The sequence below is a fragment of the Pteropus alecto genome, unplaced genomic scaffold, assembly GCF_000325575.1.
Source record: "Pteropus alecto unplaced genomic scaffold, ASM32557v1 scaffold48, whole genome shotgun sequence".
Taxonomy (NCBI): Eukaryota; Metazoa; Chordata; class Mammalia; order Chiroptera; family Pteropodidae; genus Pteropus; species Pteropus alecto.
This window is the reverse complement of record NW_006442110.1, coordinates 1,497,835-1,519,522: the sequence shown is the minus strand read 5'-3', so window position 1 is coordinate 1,519,522 and position 21,688 is coordinate 1,497,835. Positions and strand designations below refer to the sequence as shown.

Here is a 21,688-nt window from a genome sequence, read left to right as displayed (position 1 = left end):
ACCCTCCCTCCCGCCCACACTTCTCCAACTCTCCCCTCCCCAGCCAGTGGCCCGGCTGAGGTGCTCAGTTCCAGCCCCAAGCTGGAGCCTCCCCCATCTCCCCACTCCAACCGGAAGAAGCACCGGAGGAAAAAGAGCACCGGGACCCCCCGACCAGATGGCCCCAGCAGTGCTGCCGAAGGTTAGGGGGACCAGAGGGAAGCTGGGGCCCAGGAGGTGGGCAGTGGGACTTGGGATTAGTGCCCCAGAAGTAACACTTTCTTTCTGTACTAGATTAAGCACTTTCTAATAATTCCCAGTAAAAGTAGTTCCACAACTTCGTTATGCGATCCGGACCGAGTATCTTAGGAAAGCTTCCTCCTGCCTGACTTAAACCCTTCCTGTTAAAACGCGAGCCGCTTTTATTGCAGAGGGTAAAGGCTCTCCCGAGACTCGGGGGAAGGCGACACCTGTTTTCTGTTCTCTTGTATCACCCATGGAGTTTAACAAGTGCCGGGCACATACTAGGTGCTTAATACATGTGCGCCGACGGGCCGAGTCCTCTTCGTCGTCCGCAGGCTGCGGGATTCCAGCTCCTCGTTTTCGATAGGCCCTGGTGCATAATCCTTCATCCATCGTAGCGATGCTTGTCTGGTTATCTTGGAAGTTATCTCGGAAGTTTCTTCAGAATGTCCCTCTGTTCAGTGGTTGGAGTCTCTGCTCCCAAATAAGTGATTTATTGATGCCTAGTTTCTCGTGTCTGCTCTGATTGTCAGGGTTAGGGGTGTGGACAGGTGGGCAGAGGCTACCTCTGTGGGAAAGAGCCGCCTTTTCCAGCCAACCTGTGATACGGTGATGCTTAGTGTTCTTGGCTTGGGGTCCACCTGTCCCAGGGAACTGAGCCCCAAGTCAAAGAGACGATGTACTTTGAGGGCTGAGTTGAAGGCAAGGCGAGGTGGAATGGTGGAGCCTGGGGAAAGGAAGGGGCCAGCTTTCTTCTTCCAGGAAGGCAGATCCGTTAGGGCGCCCTCAGAGAGGGGCTGTCAGCGCCATAGAGGCGAGAGGCTGCCTTGGGCGCAGCGTGCTGCCCGGGCCTTTGCCTCTGGCTCCCCCTTGGGCCTCCCACAGGTACCTGAGCTGTCACTCCAGCCCCCACGACACGTGCACACTGCTCGTTAGGAACCGTTCACCTGTGGGGCGGTGACCATTGGGAATGAGATTCATGTGGCTGTCTGCTGGGGGCCTGGGGGAGCACAGCTTGGCCACATTGCTTGGGGTCACAGTCCAGCCCACATTGCTCGTCACGGCAGATGTCCTCAGGTGCCTGTCTGCTGACACATCCTAGTTCGGGGAGAAAACCTTTCCTTTCCCCATCCACTTGCCCTTCCTGCCTGTCTGTGCCAGGGTGGTGGGGGAGGGGCGCGGCTCCCAGGAGCCCCGCGCTGACGCCGTCAGGAATATTGGGTTTAATGAGCTGCAAAATGAGGCGGCTGCAGCTGACATGTACGGATGGTGCCCGCGCCCGCCTTCCCCCACACCCTTCCAGCACTGCCTCCGAGCACCCCATCGCATCCTCCAGAAACTCAGCTCTTCTTTCTCCAGGAAGCGCCCCTCCCTGATCCCCAGACGCATCCCTGGCAGTGCCAGCGGCGCCAGAACCTCGCACCCCCATCTTTTCCACCCGGGCTCCACAGGTGGTTAGGAGAGGCTGAGTGTCAGGACAGCGGGGGGTGAGCGGAGTCGTGGCAGTGGCGCGCGCGTCTCTGGGTGCGCACTCCCACGAGGCGCCCCCTGTGCTGGTGGTGAACACTCCCGTCCCTCACAGAGGCAGAGGAGTCGTTTGAATTTGTGGTGGTGTCCCTCACCGGGCAGACGTGGCACTTCGAGGCTTCGACGGCGGAGGAGCGGGAGCTGTGGGTACAGAGCGTGCAGGCCCAGATCCTCGCCAGCCTGCAGGGCTGCCGCAGTGCCAAGGACAAGGTGGGCATGGAGGCCCGAGCGGGGTGGGACCCGAGGCGGCCTCGTGTTGACCGGCTGCCCCGTCTCTCCCACCATGGCAGACTCGACTGGGGAACCAAAATACAGCGCTGGCCGTGCAGGCCGTCCGCACCGTTCGTGGCAACAGCTTCTGCATCGACTGTGACGCCCCCAGTAAGTGCCAGGGCCGGGTTGGCGGGGCCGGGGTTGGGGGTGACGGAGAAAGCCCAACAAGAGGCTTCATCGTGCTTCTTCTCCTCGCCTAGATCCAGACTGGGCCAGCCTGAACCTGGGCGCCCTCATGTGCATCGAATGTTCGGGGACCCACCGCCATCTGGGGGCTCACCTGTCCCGGGTCCGTTCCCTTGACCTCGATGACTGGCCGCCTGAGCTGCTGGCTGTCATGACAGCGATGGGCAATGCCCTGGCCAACAGTGTCTGGGAGGGGGCCCTGGACGGCTACGCGAAGCCAGGCCCGGATGCCTGCAGGTGAATGCATGGGACCTCGAGGCTGGCCAGGCAGGGAGGGGACATCAGTGCTCCGGCGTGGGGAAGGCTGGGGACGGTGCCGAGCGGCTGCCACAGCGCTGGAAGGGTTAAAACCGGCCGTCGCTCTGCTTGGCAGTTGGCCTCTTGGGGTTCCCCTCCCCCTCTGCCTGTCACTCAGGCGCCTCACAACAACAGGCCCTTTCTCAGTCCTTATCAGCGGGGTCAGGGGGCCCCGAGGAGGCGCATGCGCAGGGCCCTATCTGCCCGGTGGTGCGAAGGCCCGAGCTCGAGCTCTGTGATGGGGAGAATGGCTGGCAGATAGGTAGCCGTGGGCCCCGGTGCAGGCTCCCGGCCGCTTTGTCCAGCAGGGCCAGATAAGCTGCCCCTGGAGCCCTGCGTGGAACCGGCCTGCCCTCCGCCCCCACGTCCCCACTGCCCCAGGGGCTCCCGGCACCGTCCCTCTGGCCGTTTGCACACCCTTCGCTTCGCCCACTGCCCCTCTGTGCGCCCGCGGTTTCTTAGGCTTCTCTTTGCCCTGACTCTGTTTCTTCCTCGTTCCCCTTTGGGGTGTTTATGTCGCTTCCTGACCACCATCCCTGACCCTCCCTTGGCTCACCCGCGGTTTCTTAGGCTTCTCTTTGCCCTGACTCTGCTTCTTCCTCGTTCCCCTTTGGGGTGTTTGTCACTTCCTGACCACCCTCCCTGACCCTTGGCTCATGCCCTGATGGCCCTGTGGTTGCAGGGAGGAGAAGGAGCGCTGGATACGGGCCAAGTACGAGCAGAAGCTCTTCCTGGCGCCGCTGCCCAGCTCGGACGTGCCGCTGGGGCAGCAGCTGCTGCGGGCCGTGGTGGAGGACGACCTGCGGCTGCTGGTGATGCTCCTGGCGCACGGGTCCAAGGAGGAGGTGAACGAGACCTACGGGGATGGGGACGGGCGGACGGCCCTGCACCTCTCCAGCGCCATGGCCAACGTGGTCTTCACACAGCTGCTCATCTGGGTGAGTCGCGGGCTCCCGCCTCGCTGAGTCCTGACCTGCCCCGACGCCCTTCGAAAGCCACCTCTCCTTTTTCTCCCCAAGAACCCGCCTTTCCGGCCGTGTCATGCCCATTGTGAAAATGTGCTTTCTTCTGCAGTACGGGGTGGACGTGAGGAGCCGGGACGCCCGGGGCCTGACTCCCCTGGCCTATGCTCGCCGGGCCGGCAGCCAGGAGTGCGCAGACATCTTGATCCAGCACGGCTGCCCTGGGGAGGGCTGTGGTTTAGCACCCACCCCCAGCAGAGAGCCCGCCAACGGCAGCACCGCCTCTGCTGAGCTGCACCGAAGCCCTAGCCTCCTGTGAGGCCGAGGCGGAGGGGCCGGCCGGACTCCGTAGCCTGGGGACCCTCCTCCCTAAAGGCACTGGGGCAGATGGACTGAGAAGCCGGGACAGGCAGAAAGCAAAGAGAGGAGGTCAGAGAGGAGCAGAGCTCAGTGGCGGAGCCGATCAGAGGCGGCGTCTGGGACCTGGGCCGCAGCAGAGCGCGTGGTGTTGCGCCTCCTGTCCTGTGGTGCCGTTGAGAAGGGACAGGACCCTTTGGAGGTGCCTACGAGGAGAGGGGAGCAGGACCTCTCCCTCCTCTGGACTCCTGCCCTCTAGTGCCAGCCCCCTGCAAACCTTTACCCTGAAGTGGAGCCCGCGAGGGCCCAGGGTGGGGGCTGCTGGTGAGGCCAGAGGGCCATCTGCGAGTCCCGTGTAAATGTGTACATCGGAATATTTATGTTTGTGTACATACTGGTGTGCGTGTATGATGAGCCAATAAACCAGACTGTGTGCGGCCTGGTTTCCGCCTTCTCCATCTCTGCTTTGCACTAGGATTCCCTCCCCTCTGAGTCTGAGGCCCCGGTGTCTCCCCCAGACCCCTGCGCTTTTCGCCTTCTCTTGCCAGGGGTGTAGTCCAGTCTCAGCAGCACTGGCAGTGAACCCCGACGGGAAGATCCCGAGCTCTGGAAGCTGCTTCCCCACTCATGCCCCTCCACCCCCCAGACCTTTCCAGCTAGTCTCCTTGCTTTCATCAGAGTTCTGTCCAGTAACCTCCCGCCATGCCTGGCCCTGGCCAGAGCTCACCCAAGGGGAGGGCGTCAGCATCGTCCCCTCCTGAGAGCCCGGGAAGCAGCCCACATGGCCAGGTGCACAGGGGGACGCTCACGGCGGCCAGGCTGGGCCAGCGGAGTCCTGAGGCCGCTGCGGGGGGAGCGCTCGCTAGGGCGGTCCTCCGCTCGGGACTCACGCCTGGGCTCTGCTCTCGAGGGACGGGGAGGAGGCCGGTCACCGATGGCAGGAGAGTCCCCACGACTTGCCAAGCTGTGGCAGAACCCAGCACCCCCACTTTTCCCTCTGTCGCTTACTTATTCTAGAAAGAAGACCCGGGGACACCACCTGTTCTTAAAGGATGAGACCTTGCTGAGTGAGGGTCCCTAACTTCGCCCACTCACGCTGGTCCTTAATTTGCTCATAGGATTCCAACCCAAAGCCTCACATTCCTATCTCTGTGGCTCCCCCCACAGTACATACCCTTCCAGAACCATCAAGGATTCTTTCCTGCCTCATCCACCTTGCAGTGGGCTTCTCAACCAATCTCGCTCTATAACAGAAGAGGATTTGGTAGCCGAGCTTTGTAAATGCTGTGATGGGAAGAAAGAGACCATAATTAATGCCACGAGAGACAGAACTGGATGTGGGTCATCCACCGCAGGCCCTCGTGTCCGGGGGACCAGAGAGTGGCGGAGATGGACTAAGCTGCTGTGTCCCCTACCTAGAGAAATGCAGTCCCAGGGGTCGAGGGGGAGCCCCCAGCTTGCCCGAGTCACTAATGGGACTGATAAGCTCTGCCTAGTTAGGTAGTTGGGCAGACGCCATCTAGACAAGGCCAAGGACTTTGTTTCCCCTCACGATACAAAAGGGAGTGACCCTCTGTCCTGAAGCCTGTGACTCTCCCAGAGGACGCTGGCCCGTTAGTGGGTAAGGAAGCGCGGTGACAGGGTCATGTCTGGAGGTGCACGGGCCGGTCCCCAGGGAGGAGGAGGACAGACGTGCAGGTAGTTTACACGGGAGAGGATGGTGTGCGTGGACGTTTCTAAGGAGGCTAGTGACAGTTCCATTTCTTTGCATGTCCTTGTCCTATAGACGGGCAAGATGATACCCAATCTGGGGCAGTAAAATGGAACCAAACTGGCTGAGGAGCGAGGAAATGGCCTTCCCACGCCCCCATCAGGGTGCAGACAGACAGACAGAGGCAGACAGATCCGTATGTACAAACTTTACACAAAATAAATAAGGAGCTGTGATCAGCTTGGCTGGGCCTCGCCCAGGATTCCTCCCACTCGTAAGGAGTGAGTCCAAGAACCCGTCAGGCCCTAGGCGGTCCAGAACCCACCCTCCCCGGGAGTCCACCTCAGGCCCAGCAGCCCCGGGGCACGGACAACCCACGTCCCCTTCGCCTCGGGGCCAAGCGCCCGCACCCCAGGGCAGGATCACAGTGGTTGCCCCTCTGGTCCACGGAACCTGAGCCCCGTCTCAGCAGGCTCAGGAGCGGATGCTTTGTCTCCCCGAGTCCTCGGGAGCCCTTCAGGGCCGGGCCCCCTGTTCCATTTGCTGGTGCTGGCTCCGAACAGCAAACCTGTTGACGTGCACAGGTATGGGCACGACAATCTTGGGGTTCCTTACGGGCTCTCCAGATCGGCTGCTCACGTTGCCAGCTTTGATGCGCTTCCACTTGGCCCTTCGATTCTGAAACCAGATCTTGACCTGCACCTCGCTGAGCTTGAGGGCGTGAGCGATCTGCGAGCGCTCTGTCAAGCTCAGGTATTTCTTGCAGTGAAACTCTTTCTCCAATTCCAGAAGCTGCTCGCTGGTAAACGCTGTGCGGCGCCGTCTGCTTTTGCCCCCAGGAGCTGTGACTCCCGCTGCCAGTGGGGCCGCCTCCTCAGCTCCAGTCCCCAGGCTTCCCTTTAGCTTCGGTTTGGGTCCCAGGAGAACCCCCGGGCCCCCTCCAGAACTGTCCAGGAAACCATCGTCCTCGCTGTCACCGCCCGAGCCCTCCTCCTCCTGTTCGCTGCCTGCAGGGTCTCTTGCGGCTGCCTCCAGCTTCTCCTCATCTGAGCTGTACACCTTCCCCTCTGTGGGCAGCGAAGACAGACCGACAGGGAGGGAGAAGCAGGGAAAGGCAGACGGGTTGGAGGAGGCGCATGGAACCATGGCCAGAGGATGGCAGGAAGAAGTACGCACGTGGAGGGGGTGAGGGGGGACGGGAGGGGGGACAGGGATGGCACATCCAGGTGAGGGGTGGGGAAGGGGTTCAGGGAAGACAAAGAAATAGGAAGAAAAGTATTAACCAGCACAGATTTCACTATGGCAAAGTGAGGCAGGCAGTAAGCGTCTATCAAAGGAAGACAGGTCCCAGAACTGTGTCCCCTCAACGCTGCCACCACCCTCACCTCACTCTGCCCACCCACGACCTTCCCAGCTTTCTCCAAGCCCAGGCCACACGGCCTCAGGTCCCAGAACGAAGCGGCGTGGGACCTGGCTTAGGACCCTTTCGGTTTCTGCAGGCAGGAGCGAGCAACGTAGGAGCATCTACTTCTGCGGGACAGAGGGAGACGGAGGGAGATGTCGGCCTTTGTCATTTCCCTGGGGACCCTCCTCCAGCCCGGTGGGAAGAGCTGGGTGTTGGCCTCTCGCATCTCCCTCCTCCTCTCTTCCTTAGATTCAGAATCTTAGAATCTCACTTCCAGATGGAAACTTTAGGGTCATCCGAGTCCCCATCCTCACCCCAACCCCCAAAATCTGGCCCAAGAAACGTTGTCCAAGGATCCGAGAGTCAGGATGTTTCCTGACTGCACCCCCTTCCCGACTCTCCTTAAGCAGCCCAGCCAGCCACGTGCCGCCTCATCAGCGGCCAGACTTTTCCCCCACTTTCAAAGCCCCACGAAGCCCTGTCGCGCCTTCTAGTTGAAAATGATGCCACTGCTTTCCCACCTTGCCTCTGCGAGTCAAGGCTGCTGAGCAGCACGAACAGCTGCTTTCCGCTCAAGTTCAGAATCTTGAGGAACATGGAGGGAATATGAGAAATAGAAAGGCCACAAGGGAAAATATAGATGGAAAGAAAGAAAATTTGACTCATTTAGTAGGGTACTGATTATTTGTAATCACAGCCATATAAATATTCTAACCCATACATAATTCTAAAGTTTAATTCGACCGTTGGTTTTGTTCTTATCCGCTGATGTATTTGCCTGGACTGCAAATTATGCATTACAAATGTTTTCAGTGTTTGAGTTTTACAAAATCCCTTATTTTCTGCCCAAAGGACCAACTAGCAGCGAAACAACAAAAAGTCAAAAGAAAACCAACCAACCGGGAAAGAGAAGATGGATAATCCGCGCCCTGAATGGCCAGCTCCTTACCGATGGAGCCCACTGTGAAAGGGGGTAGGACTTCACAGATGTGGGAGCGGACCTCTGCCCACCAGGTGTCCCACGCCCAGAGGCTCAGACTACGCCCAAGTACGATACCTCGATAACTCGGGGACGCTGAAACACTCTACGAGAAAAGGCGCCACGTCCGTGCGGCCAGAACGCCTTTCTGCACCCGGAGCTGGGCCGCCATTCTTCGCGAAGCCCTTGCCGGCCAGCAAGAACTTCTCAGGGCCTCCAGGACCAGCCCGGTAACCGTCAACGCCGTTCCCCACTCCAGAGTTGCCCCCTTCCCCTCACCGATGCCATCTACACCTTCTCCTCCAGAGGCCGGGATTCTCGGCCCACATCCAGATGGCCCGCCTCGGCCAGCTTCTCCACACCTCGAAGGCGCTTCTGCCCCCGCTTCATTCTTTATCCGGCCTTCTCGAAAGCCGCGGTCCAGGCTCCTCCGGCCTCTGACGCTGCCCTGGCTCCCTGCTTTTCGCGAGCAAGGAGCCGGCATGCTCTCCTTACAGACCGCCCCAGCTTCGGGTGCTGTGTTTGGTGACGTGCTCCTCACGATCCCCAGCTCGTCACCCCACGCTTTCTCCCCTCTCACCCCCAGCCAGATCCATCTTCTTTCCCGCAAGATTCACATCCTCGGTTTTCTCCATTTCGTGAAGGGCTCGTCCCCACACTATTTTCCGCGACATGTCCCCAGCTCAGCGCGTGACCTTTTCCCCAAGCCAGCCCTTCCCACCCGTACTCATGTCCACGGTTATTCCGTCCTGCCTGTCGTTTAAACCAAACCTTCGCTCTCCTGACCCCCGCCCCATCCACCAGCAAGTCCCGGCAGTGCCGCTGCCTTTAAAATGTACCCAGACTCTGACTTCTCCCCACTACTCCCTCTGCATCGGACTAGTCCAGGTCACCGGCGTCTCTCCCCGGCTCGTCGACATTCTCCAAGCTGCTTTCCCTGCTTCTTGCTCCCGCCTCCTCCGGGCCCCTCTCTCTGGAATACTCCATGCTCTTCGCCTAGAGAATTGCACTGGCTCACGCCCTATGTCCTTAGGTCTTTCCCTTATCACTCTTTTAAAATTAAAACTCCCAATAGTCCTGCCTCTGCTTTATTTGTTCCTATAGTATGTGTCACCAACTTTAGTCATTTATTTTATTGGCTTTCTCTATTAGAATATAAACTCCACAAAGGTAGGGATTTTTAATATAGTTTTTTTTTTTGACTGCTGTATCTTCGGCATCTAAAAAATTACCTGCACAGAAAAAGCGCTCAGTAAACATTTGCTGACTAAATGAAAGAAACTATTCCCGAGCTTGCTCTCTCTCTCCATCTCTGTCCTTCCTTTTCTAAGCCTCTCCTCAGATATTCCCCCAGACCCCCACCCCATCCCAGCTCCATAAGACATTCCCGTAAGACATTCTCTCCATGAACATTATCCAACCCACTTTCCAGTCTGCCTTCTGATCCCCCAGTAGCTGGAGAGGAGCTCATTAGTGGAAATCTATAGGACTTTATACTAAAAGAAATGGACACTCTCCAATACTGCTAAATCTTCTCACTTTTAATTTTTAAAACATGGTTTGTGATAAATAATAACAGTAAAAACGACAAAATCTTGTAAAAACCCAGCCCAATATTATAGTATTTTAAACAGCTGCTAAAAAGGCAGAAGCTAGATTTTAGGGCTTGAAGGATGAAATCATTTAGCACAGCTCCGAGGACCCAAGAGGTGTCTAATAAATCTAAACTGATGATGACTGAAATGAGGTTCCCAGGTCCCTTGATCTGGCAGGGCTCTCCTGAGAGCACCTCATCCATCCTCTGTCTTCAGACAGATTCCATAAAATCACGCTCGCTTAGGCCGGCCGCCCTCAGCGCTGCTTTTGAAGCCAAACAAGAAGCACAGGTTCACAACCCCTCTTGGTGACTCGATCCCAGTGGGATGCCGAGCTGGCAGGGGCACGGGTTTCTCCCCGAGCCTTTATGATGGTGACATCGGGGACTCTGATAAGCAACTCGTGGAAGGAGATGAGGGTGGGGCATAGAAAGCACCCCAGAGGGGGGAAAAAAACAGCCACGGGAGAGTCTGGGACGGTGAGTGAGACTGGGGAGGGGAGAGGAGGGGGAAGCAGGCAGAGGAGCCACGCGAGACCGAAGTAGGTAGACACGTGGCGGAGTTGGATGATGAGTCAGAGAAACCGAAAGGGCTAAAAAGTGTAGAGAAGGGAGAGAGAGAACAAAAAATCAGGGGGAAAAAGACCAAAAAGTTTTTTTTAAAAAGTGCCCCCCCCCCTTTAAACCCAAACAGTGATGTGATTGGAGTAAAATAAAACATTTTGGCCCTGCCATTTACTCCCTGCTCCACCCAAAGTGACGGAAGCAGAGTCAGGATCAGATGAGCGATACAGCAGCCCGAACCTTTACAGAGGGGCGATCCTGAAACGACTTTCTCATGAATTAGCTAAAAATATCAACGCAAACTATCTTCTTTTACCTGATTTATAATGGATATTAACGGTAAATATGATCGAACAAAAATTTTAAATTGCACCTACCCAGAAAAATGTATCATTGACTAAAAATGGACAGAAGCAACCTTTTTGATAAAATTTCTCTTTGCAAAATTGGATTTAGAATAATTGGATTTAATAGATATAAAGTCCATAAAAGTAAATTTCTAACTGCAGATGCTCTAAGTGGTTGATATGAAAGACAACAACAAAATAACTTGATCGACAAAACGAGACTTCGTTGAAAATTTTACATGGGAAATGATTCTGAAGAGAATCATTTCAGCAAAAGGAAAATTTTAAATTAGAAATTATTTGACCGTGCTAAGCAGGTAAGCCGAATAGAAAGGTCTGTCCTTTGTGTACGAAGACGTTATTACTGGAAATAGAAGAGTATATTGAGTTTTCAACCTGTTCCCTATACAGGTAAGTCTAGAGTCTGTGAAAAAGGTTTGGTGTCTGTCCAGCGGGAATACTCGTGGGGCAGGTTGGTCACTAGGGAACATTCACTGTGAATTCTCCCAGTGGACGCTGTTATCCCGAGAACCAGAAATCACAAAGTCTGAACCACAATTCCTTGAACCACAATTCCTTGCGAAGTCCACGCTGGAGCATCGACCCCCTCCCAGAGCAGTGCTCAGGCCCCGGGGACTCGCCCGCATGGAGCCCTCTGGAGACACAGAGATCCCCATCCTCATAATGGGTGCTCAGGCTGGAGAAGGAATCAAGGGCCAGAAAAGCCATGGCCGGTAATTGTCCAGTGGAAAGAATCAACGGCACCAGGCTGGAAGGGGGACCCACAGCTATGGGTCACCAGGGACAGTGGGCCTGGGTCATGGCGCAGAAAACCGCCCACGGAGTGGAGAACCGTTTCGGATGCCAGCCACGGGAGTCACAGAGCCTATGCTGCTCCTTGTCCCTGCTCTGCTCCAGCTCACATAAAGTCAACAGTCTTTACGACCCACTGCAGACAAGTCCCCCCCGCCCCCCATTACACTCAGTTCCGACTTCTCTTCCCTCTGCTTCAGAAACGACGACCCTCACAGACCCCGGTCGCTGTCAGGACCGAATCTCCCCGATCCCCCGATCAGGGCGACTACTCGGCTTCCTGAATACAGAAGTGGGGGTGGGGAGTGCGTCAAAACGTGGGAAGAAACCCTGGCCGCCCCCCTCATTCCTAACTCCTTACCTCAGCATCATGCCCAGTACGGAATTATTACTGTTCTTTTCAAAGACAGCGCTTTGTCCTATCATTTACAGCAACTGACTCGCTTTCAATTTGTTTTTAACTGATCCTCATTCATTTCATGCCCCCAATTATGCTATTACGCCTTCCTACAATTTTCGATACAATGAGGAAAATACATTTTCTCTCTCTCTCTCTCCTCTTCTCATGACTTCAGCATTCTCTACTCTGGATCGCCCTGAGACCCTTCCCTCCCTCACTGCCACCTTCCTGATGAGTTAGGACAATGTCCCCGCCACTCCGTGCCCGGAGCTCCCCTCACGGCACACTACATTGCCACTGCCAAGAGCACCCTGGACGACCTGTAGCTAGGCACAAAAGTCACGCGGAGCAGACCTGTCAGCAGCAGTAACGGGAGGTTGATAACCTTATTCACAGGTGGAAGCAGGAATCAAGGGCCAGAAAAGCCATGGCCGGTAACTGTCCAGTGGAAAGAATCAACGGCACCAGGCTCCTGCCATCTGGAAGGGGGACCCACAGCTGTGGTCACCAGGGATGGTGGGCCTGGGTCATGGCGCAGAAAACCGCCATGTTTCAGACAGGGTAAATGATTTTCCTAAGTCACACAGCTAGGGACAGAGCCATGTCCAGAACCTCGGGCTCTTAAATCTCCAGTCAACGCTCCTTTACCCTTCCCAATAAAACGTCTTCTCTTCCCCTCCCACCAGAAGTACGAGTCCTCTCCCCAGATGCCTCATCGGATAAATAACCTTCCTATCAAATCCAGTTTTAGTTTAGACCTCATCACTTATCACCACAGAGCTCTAGCCTAAGTATCGACATCTTCCCTTAACGTTCTCCGAGATTTTTTAAACGGCCGTAGGAGAGGCCTCGTTTACCAAATTTCACCTTTGTCCTTTGATAGGCTATTTCTCTCCTTATTTCTCAAAACAAAATCCCCATCAGATCTTTCTTGTACTTTTCTCCCGTCATTATTGGTTCATACGATGTACTTTCGCCAGTCAACACTCTTTATTTAGAAATGTGTTTTCACGTTTAAAAAATAATGTTGCCAAACTACGGAAACAGCTTTGTTTCAAAAATCCCAATCTTCTCCAGCTTTGAGTTCGCAACCGTCTCTCTCATCGCCCAGGTACAGCTCTGCCCTGTGCAGGACTCGGCTTCGTGGAGGAACGGCAAACTCCCACTGCCTCCTTCTCTCCACCTTCCTCCTGGCAGAGCTCCCTGGCCTCCCCCCTGGGAGGTTTTCCTCCCTAACACTGAGAGGGAGTGAAAGGTGGGTTCTTTTCATTCTTTCTGGTTGAGTTAGATGCCTATTGGGGGATGGTTTTTGCCTGCCCAGCACCCGTCCCTTTGGGCACTGCTTCTCATCTCTACCCAGTGCAGTGGGCCTGGCGAGCCCACCTTCATGACCAGGTAAGCATGGGGCCTGGATCTGACCAACCTTGACATCCTGTCTTTCTTTCAGGGGACCTGACTCAAGCTAGTTAGTCAGCCATCCTAGGATTTCAAACGTGCTAGAACCCACTGGGGTCCCCACCTGGGGTTATACAATTTTAGAGCTGCGTATGCTGGTGGCCCCCCGCCTCCTCCAGCCTCTCTTAAGGAGAGAATGAGGAGCCAGGCTGACAGCAAGATAAAAAGACCTAACAACACCGTTTGCGCTCCTGCACCTCACAGTCGTGTGAATGGACAATTCCCATTTTAGCTTAAAGTAAGAGATGAGCTACGGTCGCTAGCAAGTCACAGAGTTCTGGCTACGTACAGTCTGTAACTGGGAGCGCCAGTGACCGCAGGCCTCCAGGGAAAGGAAGCCTCTCCACCTCGCTCCCACAGCCTCCCGTCCAAAATATTTTTCCCACGTTACCTGAAATTATATTCATAACGCCACTTAAAATTCCATCGGTTTGAAATTCATTCGGACTTTTAAAAATCTCCTTAACCCATGTGAGTGTGAATTATTTTAACCCAATGGCTTTGCTTTCAACAAGTTGAGATCAGTAAGAGGGAGCAGGAATTTTGATGAAGAAGAAAGGAGAGGTATTTTTTTTTAGTGGACAGAAAGGAAGAACAGGCCCCATGAGGGACACGGCAGAAGGGCTTCAGGCAGCCTTGGGATCGACGGAGGATGCCAAATGGGAGACAGGGTGACTGAACGGAGGGCGAGAGAGCCAGAGACAAAACCTGAAATCTACCCTTATTAGAGTCATACGATGCTCTCTCCTGCCATTCCCCATACGAACAGTTCTCAGAATACAGTGCTATTTCTATTACTCCCAGAAATATCTGTCCTTATCAGTACAGAGAGTGTCACTAATCCCACACAATTCCTAGGGAAGATGTCTTTCCCAACTTAATTCCCAGGAAAGCTCCCCATCCACATGCAGAACAAGGACAATACCGATCATTTCTTGCACACCTGTTATTTTAGGGCGCTGGCCAAATACCTCCTTGTTTGACCCTTGACTCTGTACGTGTCGCTGCCCTTATTCTCCTGGTGAGGAAACCGAGACTGGGAGGTGAGGATTTCTCTGTAGGTCACAAAGGAAAGGGGGCGCCACGATCCGTACCCGAAGCCCGTGCTCGTTCCCCTGTGCTGTGCCCCAGCTCTCTGTAAGCACCGAAGGAAGACAGACACTGAATTCTAATGTCGCCCTGTCACAAATATCGTATCGGTTGGAGAAATCACACAGAGGGCCAGGAACTGGTTCCATAATGCGACTTCGTTTGCCTCACCCCCTGACAGGCACTGCTTGCTTCTTCCCCAGGTGAAGTCCGCCACAAGTGATCCCCAACCTTCTTGTCCCGGGCAAGATCTACGTCCGCCTTTATCAAGTGTTTGTCATTTAATGAGGGCTGCACGCAGCCATAGCTCAGGTAACAGCCCCCCAATCCCCGATGACAAAGCCTCTTCTATCCTAAAGCCCAGCCCTGATTTCACCTCAACATGTGCATATCCCAGCCTGCCTCTTCCTCGTCTGCTACCACAACACCTCGGCACTGAAAAGTACAGAATTTCCCCCAATCCCTGTGCTCGGCAAGCCCCTTTTTTAAAAAAAGAACAATTCATTAATAAAGGTACTCTTATAGATAAAAACAGAATTGTCGAGCTGGACGCAACCTTGCGGATCACCTGACTCAAGCCCCTGATTTTCCTGAGGAGGCAGCTGAGACACAGGTGGCTCGGCCAAGGCCACTCGGCTGCGGGCTTCTAGCCTCTTGCGTAATGCACAGAACCGCCCGTTCCAGCACAGGGCGCTTCCTCCCCTCCCCTCCGCCACCGCCCTCCTACACCTGTCGCTTCTCCCTCTGCTCCCAGGGCAGGGCCTCCTCTCCATTTCTTCCATTCTGAGAAGGGAGCGAAGACACTGCTTCGTGTCCACCTGCAGGACGGTGCGGGCTCTGCCGACTATGACTTAATTCAACCCGAGCAGGTGGCTCTTCCGTCGCACCAAAGTCCAGCATTTCTTCTCCCTCTCTCCCTCCCTTTCTCCCAGTTAGCACGTCGGGACTGCTTGCACATTACTCGAAGCTGATGACTCCCTTCCAGCGTGACCACATGCCCACCGAGACAGCCCAGCCTCTCCATCACAGCCAGGCCTCTCCATCCAGGCCTCTTTCGTCCCCACCCCGGCCGCTGCAGGTGGCACCACCAGCTTCACGGAGCGCTCTGCCCTTTCCAAGGGTTCCCATCCAGGCTTCCTTCTCCCCGACCCCAGCAGGGGGCACCTCCCCATTCCCGCTGGACCAGCGGTCCCCAACCTCTTCGGCACCAGGGACTGGCTGGCTTGCTCCGCCGCCTCCTGCTGTGCGGCCCGGTTCCTGACGGGCCAAGGACCGGTACCGGTTGGGACCCCTGCTCTCGATAACCGCGCTCTCCCCAAACTCTCCTTCTTATCATCCCTACTCCAGCGTCTCCCTTTTTGTACATCTACTGCATTCCTATTTCTTAATTCTCATTCCTATTTCTTAATTCCCAGTTTCACCGCAAAGATGCCCCCTTCCCCAGCGCTTCCAAGGCAAAGCTCTTGCCTGTCGCTTCCCCCTGTAACTTCACTCTCGGGGCAAAGTGCTGCTCATATTGTGTTCTTCCTTCTTTCCAATTAAACATTTCCCCCCACTATTCCAGTGTCTGCCTCTCTCCCATTATTCCCGGTGTAGACCGTTCACCCCCACGATTCTAGCACAATCCTAATCATTTAGAATACATATCTGCACATTTACACATGCCACCGCAGAGACTCTCTTCCATCCCTCCCCCGGTGTTACCTGCACGACGGTAAAAGGCATCTCAGAATTCCAGTCCAATCCTCCTAATACATTTTCCTCTTGTCATTTCTGAGATCTCTCTCTCTCTCTCTCTCTCTCTCTCTCTCTCTCAACCACGGGTCTTTAACCTTTTTGATGCCATGAACTCCTTGGCAATCTGAAAAGCCTATAAACTCCTTCTCAGAATAATGCTCTTAGGTGTTTAACTTAAAACACATAGGATTACATTTGAAGCCAATTCTATAAAAATATAGGTATCACATATTAAAAATGAATGTGTGATATAATTATGTTTCTTCATTAATTCATTAAACAAAAAGATGCTTTATGCCTCTAGAGACTGGAAATTTATACGAAAATATCTGTGATTTCTAGTGACAAAATCTCAGGTAATCAGGAACCACAGCAGATTCGGCGCCTACATTTATAATTATAGGAAGTGGCAAATTTTAGTGAGTAGTTAATAAAGATGTAGTTTCCCTCCACCCAAAATTAACAGACCCCCTCGCCAGAGGTGTGAGGAGTCCGTATCAAAAACCCTACTTTAATCACAGAGGCTATAAAAATAAGCTTTTATTCAACGGAATTGAAAAGAACGTTAAAAATCATCTGAACCGAAACTTTTATGTTGCCAATGAGGAAACTGAAACCTGGAGAAGTGACAAGACTTTGAATCTCCCGTAGTGTTTTGAACATACTAAGCCCATGAGAGACACACAGTAAAAGTTCCCTGAATTGAAATAACTGACTTGCCACAGTTGCACAGCTAATGAGTGACTTGAACCCTAAAGTTGAGACCCGAACCCAGGTATCGTGACTCCTAAATAAATGCTGCTTCACTCACGTTAAGTTAATGCAATATTTATCTTTCATAAAAGTCAGTGGCGCGATCGCTGTCACTGTATGCTCTCCCTCAAAATTTTTAGAAAAATAAACTCTGGATCTCCATCACTTCCCAGAAAAATCTCCTGTTTCCGACAACAGAAACCTCTGATTCCACATCACATAATCATTTCCTGTTTTTCTCTCGTAAGTAAATATATGTGACAGTCTTGATAGATACCTATTTGGAAATTCACCGACGGTCATCTAAAATGGTCTCTAGCTACAATCTGACGCTTAGCTTATAGCAATCAGTACGCAAATCCGCTCCTAGGACGTTGCCCTGGTCCTCTGGCATGATTTTCATGATCATCGCCACTCTCTGTTCAGAAATTGGCAAATCTTCTTCCGGTTTTTAAAATGATGTTCACTACGTCGCCTTCTCTCCGGTCCGTCCCATCGTATCCTCTTCTTTGTACCGTCTCAACTACAAATGCTTTCATTTCTGCACCATACTCACCTGGCATTGTCTTCCATACCAACCCTTCACTACATTTTTATCACTCAGCAATTACATACGGAGCTGTCTATCATCCCTCGCTTCTTAAACATTTGTTTTCAGGCGACCAACCCTTTCCTCCCTGAATGAGTCACTGCTCAAGACACCTCCCCATTCAAAGTTTTCTCCTGCATTTCTCCAGACAGACAGCGCTTTTCATCATTCCCCAGCACACAGCACCCTCTTCTCCCTCCGTCTGTGTGATGTGTATTTGCACCACATCTTCGAGTGAGCTTCGATCGCTCTCAGAGCTCACGCACACCTTCACACACGCGATCGTCTCTGCACATCCCACCAGAAGCAGAATTCTCTTTTTCCCTGACGTTCAGGGCTCACTGCTCTCCTCTCTCCATTATTCCTAACACTGAGGATTTCACTGTCAAAGCTCCCTTCAAAGCTCCCTTCCCCAGCACTTTCGCCTGACTCTGTTCTTACAACCCTCGAGATCCGTCATGTTGCACGTGGTCACCGCTGGCCACATTAGGCTGCTGAACACCTCGACGATGGCTAGTCTGAACCGAGTGGTGCCGGAGGTGTAAAATGCACACTGAATTTCAAAGCCTTGGTATGACAAGAGGATGTGAAACATTTCATGAAACATTTTTATATCGATTACTGCTGAAAGGATATTTTGGACATGTCGGGTTAAAGAAAATATTTAATTTCACCTGTTTCTTTTTACTTTTCAATGTGGCTATTAAAAAATTTTAATTACATAAATGGCTTGCTGGACAGCACTACTCTGGACTCTTCTGTTGGTTCATACTTTTAAATCTTCTCTAATTCAAAAGTCTTTTATCGCTCCTGCTGAGATACCTTCCCCAATTATACTTACTGCCCCTCCACTCCAAACCTAGAATGATTCTCAATCTCCCACTCTCGATACCTTCTCTACCCCGTTATTTCTGTACATAGTAGTTCTTTGTGCCTACTCACACAGCTTCTAGCCCTGCAATCGAATCATAATAAAGTTCTGTTTCCTTCTTCATCAGTTCTAGTAGGGTGGCATCTGTCTTAACTTTTTAAAAAATAGTCCTTATAATTCCCAAGAAAAAGAACTTCACTCGTCATTCTCCAAATTGGCCTGTCTTCACTATAATTTCATTAAAAGGGGCTAGTAGCTGTAAGACACTAAGCAAGTGTAAACAATCTCAGACCGATGTCACCCATTCATACCAGGACAGCAGTGCCTCCTGTCATTTTAAAGATAGCATTCTTTCTTCTAACGCTGAGGTTTCGATCCCATTATCTGAGCAAAGAACTCTCTGATTTCACGCCAAATATTCTAATACGATTTTCAAAATGGAGTACTCATTTTCCCACCATTTTCAGCATAGGCCACAAGCCATCACTCTCCAAACTGATCTTATGCCCAACATTTTGGGCATTTCCATTTCTTTTAACTACTTTGGGGGTGGGGTGGGGAAATCAGGCCTGGGAAGGTGGACGTGAATGGCATGGTGAGGAACAGTTGGGAGAGTTTGTATCGAGAGCGATAAGGAGCAGTCGCAGATAAGATCTCCCATTCCTTATTCCCTTGGAATGTTTCTTCTGAAATCTCTCTTTACTGGTCTGCACCAGAAGCCCCACTATAAACTCTTGATGTGCACCCTTCCCCAGTACGAATGATTACCTCCACTCCGGCACCTCTCAAAGTTCTTCCTCTGTAAGGTCTCCTTCCCATCATTCTTAGCAAAGAAATTCCTTGTCTTTACTCCAAGTATTCTTTTTTTTTTTTGCTTCCAAGAATTTCCTCAGATGACCTTTCCTTCATCATGCTACATATATAAATTCCCATCACTCCCAGTACTGAAAAACCTTTTAAAAAATCACTCCTAGTGTTGAAACTTTTCCATTCCCTACTAGTATATTTATTTAGCTCTCTCAAGACGGAACTCCACACACACACACACACACACACACACACACACACACACACGTCTGATCCAGAGATACTGTTCCCTTTTCATTTCACTTAGGCTAAAAATCCCTGGTACGTTTCTCTTCCAATAGACAGCTCTCTCCTTTCTCAGTCTCTCTCTGGATGATCTGGGTGCACAGCTCATTTGTTGATCTTTTCCTTTATTTTTCTTTCTTCAGTATTTCTCTCCTGTTCTTTTCCTCTGCTTATTCCTTTCTCTCTCAATGTCTGGTCTTACAGCCAATATTCTATCTGCTTCAGAAAAGAGCCCCCATTTTACCAATGGGTTAAAATGAGAACGGGGGAACCCGAAGGAACAGGACGAGGTGCTCGTTTTTCCGTGGTTTGGGCATATTCCCCCGTCAGTCCCCCTCCGCTGGGGTATCTTCCTCTGTCCTCCCACTCAGCTCACCTCTTCCTCAGGTGTGCCTGGTTCTTCCAGCCCCTATGACCGCCGAAGCCATCCCTCTGATGGCCTAGTTTATGCCCTTTTCTGCCTTAGGACTATCCTATTCCAAAAATCCTTCTGATCCTTTCTTCTTCCAATCATCCTGCCAGCTGCTCGCCCCTCCCCTCCCCTCCCTGGGCCCTTTCATCTTGTGGATACTTCCTCCCACCTTCCAGGTGCTGCCCTATCATTTCCTTTTGATCCTCTGAGGAGATGCTGCTCAGACTCCGGTCGCTGGATCTTCCTGGTCTAACCAGGTACAAAAAACATATATATATACATACCAAAAAACAAAAAATAAACCAATAGCTGAATACCCAAAGCCAAAATGCATGAAACTAAAGAGGAATAGGAGAGGAAGACAGGCTCTGTGAGAGTCCTTGGGGTCTGGAAGAGTGATTAGCCCTTTGGTCAATTTCAAGGAAAGGCCCAGAAACCTATCGTCAGGAATTGCCTTCTCCTGGCAAAGGACAAAAAGACTATTGACTCTCCTGCTTGTTTCCACTAGAGTCAGCCCCCAGGTCTCTTGGGGTCACTTCCACCTGCTAAGCTGGATGCAACGAACAATTAAGCAGAAAAAGATCCATCCCAATGTTAAAAAAGTTTAAGCTTTAGGAATCCTACACTTGCATGCGGGCCCTCTTTTTCTTAAATAAGGCCCACTAAATTGTGTAAGCTTCGGATGTCAGCATACCTGGATCTGCCCCTGGATAGGGAAAAGCTTTTCTGGCTTCCAGGAGTTAAGGACCAATAAAAAAGGAAGCCAGGAGGGCTCTGAGTAGATTGCTTCTAAGCAGGGTTCGGTTTAATGTACCCTGCCTCTACCCAGAGGGCACCCTCCCATGGAGGATCCAGGGGTCCTGCCTTAGCTCTCAGCTGAATCTCACTGGTTCCAGAATCTTAGCTGAATTCTTGACTGCAGGCCTTTGGGCCACACCCAAACCAGCCCAGGCTTGAGCCCCTCTCTTGGCCTCCCAGTCAGCCTGCGACCAGCAGGTCATAGGCCCCCTGCCAGCTAAGGTTTCCTTAGGCCGCTACTCGCTACTCGGTTCTTTAAGGCTTAGCTCTAAATCTGCCAATTCAGAAGTGACCTCTATTACTAAGACGAAGACAGGCCACCAACATGGTCACCACCGTTTTAAGACCCCCCCTTCGCCCCCTGCCTTAACAGGGCCCATTTGGGGTCAGGACAACCTTCTCAGAAGCCAGAAGGTGCCCTCACTTACTGAACTGACAGTTGCCCCAATGTACCCTCACCCTGAGGTCCCGCTGCTGTCCCCAGGAATCCCACACTTGCAGCTTCTCTATTCCCGGAAGATGAGAAAAATGAAGGGGTTCTGGAAAGAGACGGGGGAGGGCCGGGCCTTGAGGGCTGGCCTGCTGGGAGGGGAGGCACTAATTTGGAAGGGAGTGCGAGGAAGTCTTCGGTGAGGCTTGGAGAGCTCTGGAGACGGAGCAGGGCGCGGTTCTGGGAGCTCGAGGCGCCGTGTTTGGAACGGAATCGGAGGTGGTTCCGCAGAACCTGCCATCCGGGGGTCTGGGATTCCGGGACTCTGGGCAGGTGCCGAGGTTCTGAGCCCGAAGGCTGCTGTCTGGGACTTCCAGGGACCGAGCCTCCCGCCCGGCGCCCGGGTCGGCCCCAGCACTTACCCGGCAGACTTGGGAAAGTCTCTGAGAAGTGCGCAGGCGGCGGCGGTGGGGGCTCCGCCACTTTCTCCCGGGCGGGCAGCAGCTCGTCGGCTTCCAGCCCGCCCTCCGGGCGTCGGCCGCCCGGCTCCGGGTTGTTTCGGGCGGCAGTGGCGGCGGCGGAAGCAGCAAGCTCCGGGGGCCCGTAGAAGGCGTCGGGAGGCTCCGCGAAGCTGGGCAGTGCGGTGGTCAGCGCCACCATCGAGGGCACGGCCTGGCCCAGCCCCGCGCAGAAGGTGTTGGTAAGGCGGCCGGCAAAGGAGGCCAGCGGGGCGAGGGGTGGGAGGCCCGCGGGCAGCGGCGCAGGGGCCAGCGCCTGCGGCAGCACGAGCGGCCGGTAGGGCATGAACATCGGGTAGCCGGTGTA

The 21,688-nt window shown here is 53.3% G+C and overlaps 2 protein-coding genes across 2 annotated transcripts in view; one reads left to right on the top strand and one right to left on the bottom strand.

Annotated features, from left to right (window-relative positions):
• Positions 1–3,786, top strand: part of AGAP3 (ArfGAP with GTPase domain, ankyrin repeat and PH domain 3) — a 50,202-nt gene extending 46,416 nt beyond the window's left edge. The window contains exons 13-18 of the mRNA XM_025039010.1: positions 44–181; positions 1,805–1,959; positions 2,040–2,130; positions 2,223–2,445; positions 3,188–3,443; positions 3,580–3,786. Coding sequence (XP_024894778.1) covers positions 44–181; positions 1,805–1,959; positions 2,040–2,130; positions 2,223–2,445; positions 3,188–3,443; positions 3,580–3,786 — 1,070 coding nt within the window. The remainder of the gene's footprint in view (positions 1–43; positions 182–1,804; positions 1,960–2,039; positions 2,131–2,222; positions 2,446–3,187; positions 3,444–3,579) is intronic.
• A 2,154-nt stretch (positions 3,787–5,940) lies between these two features.
• GBX1 (gastrulation brain homeobox 1) lies at positions 5,941–21,688 on the bottom strand (the record flags this gene model as incomplete). The annotated part of the gene is made up of 3 exons (XM_006920668.2): positions 5,941–6,602; positions 20,178–20,180; positions 21,286–21,688. Coding segments are annotated over 3 exons (957 nt in total), but the record flags the coding sequence as incomplete, so codon positions are not given.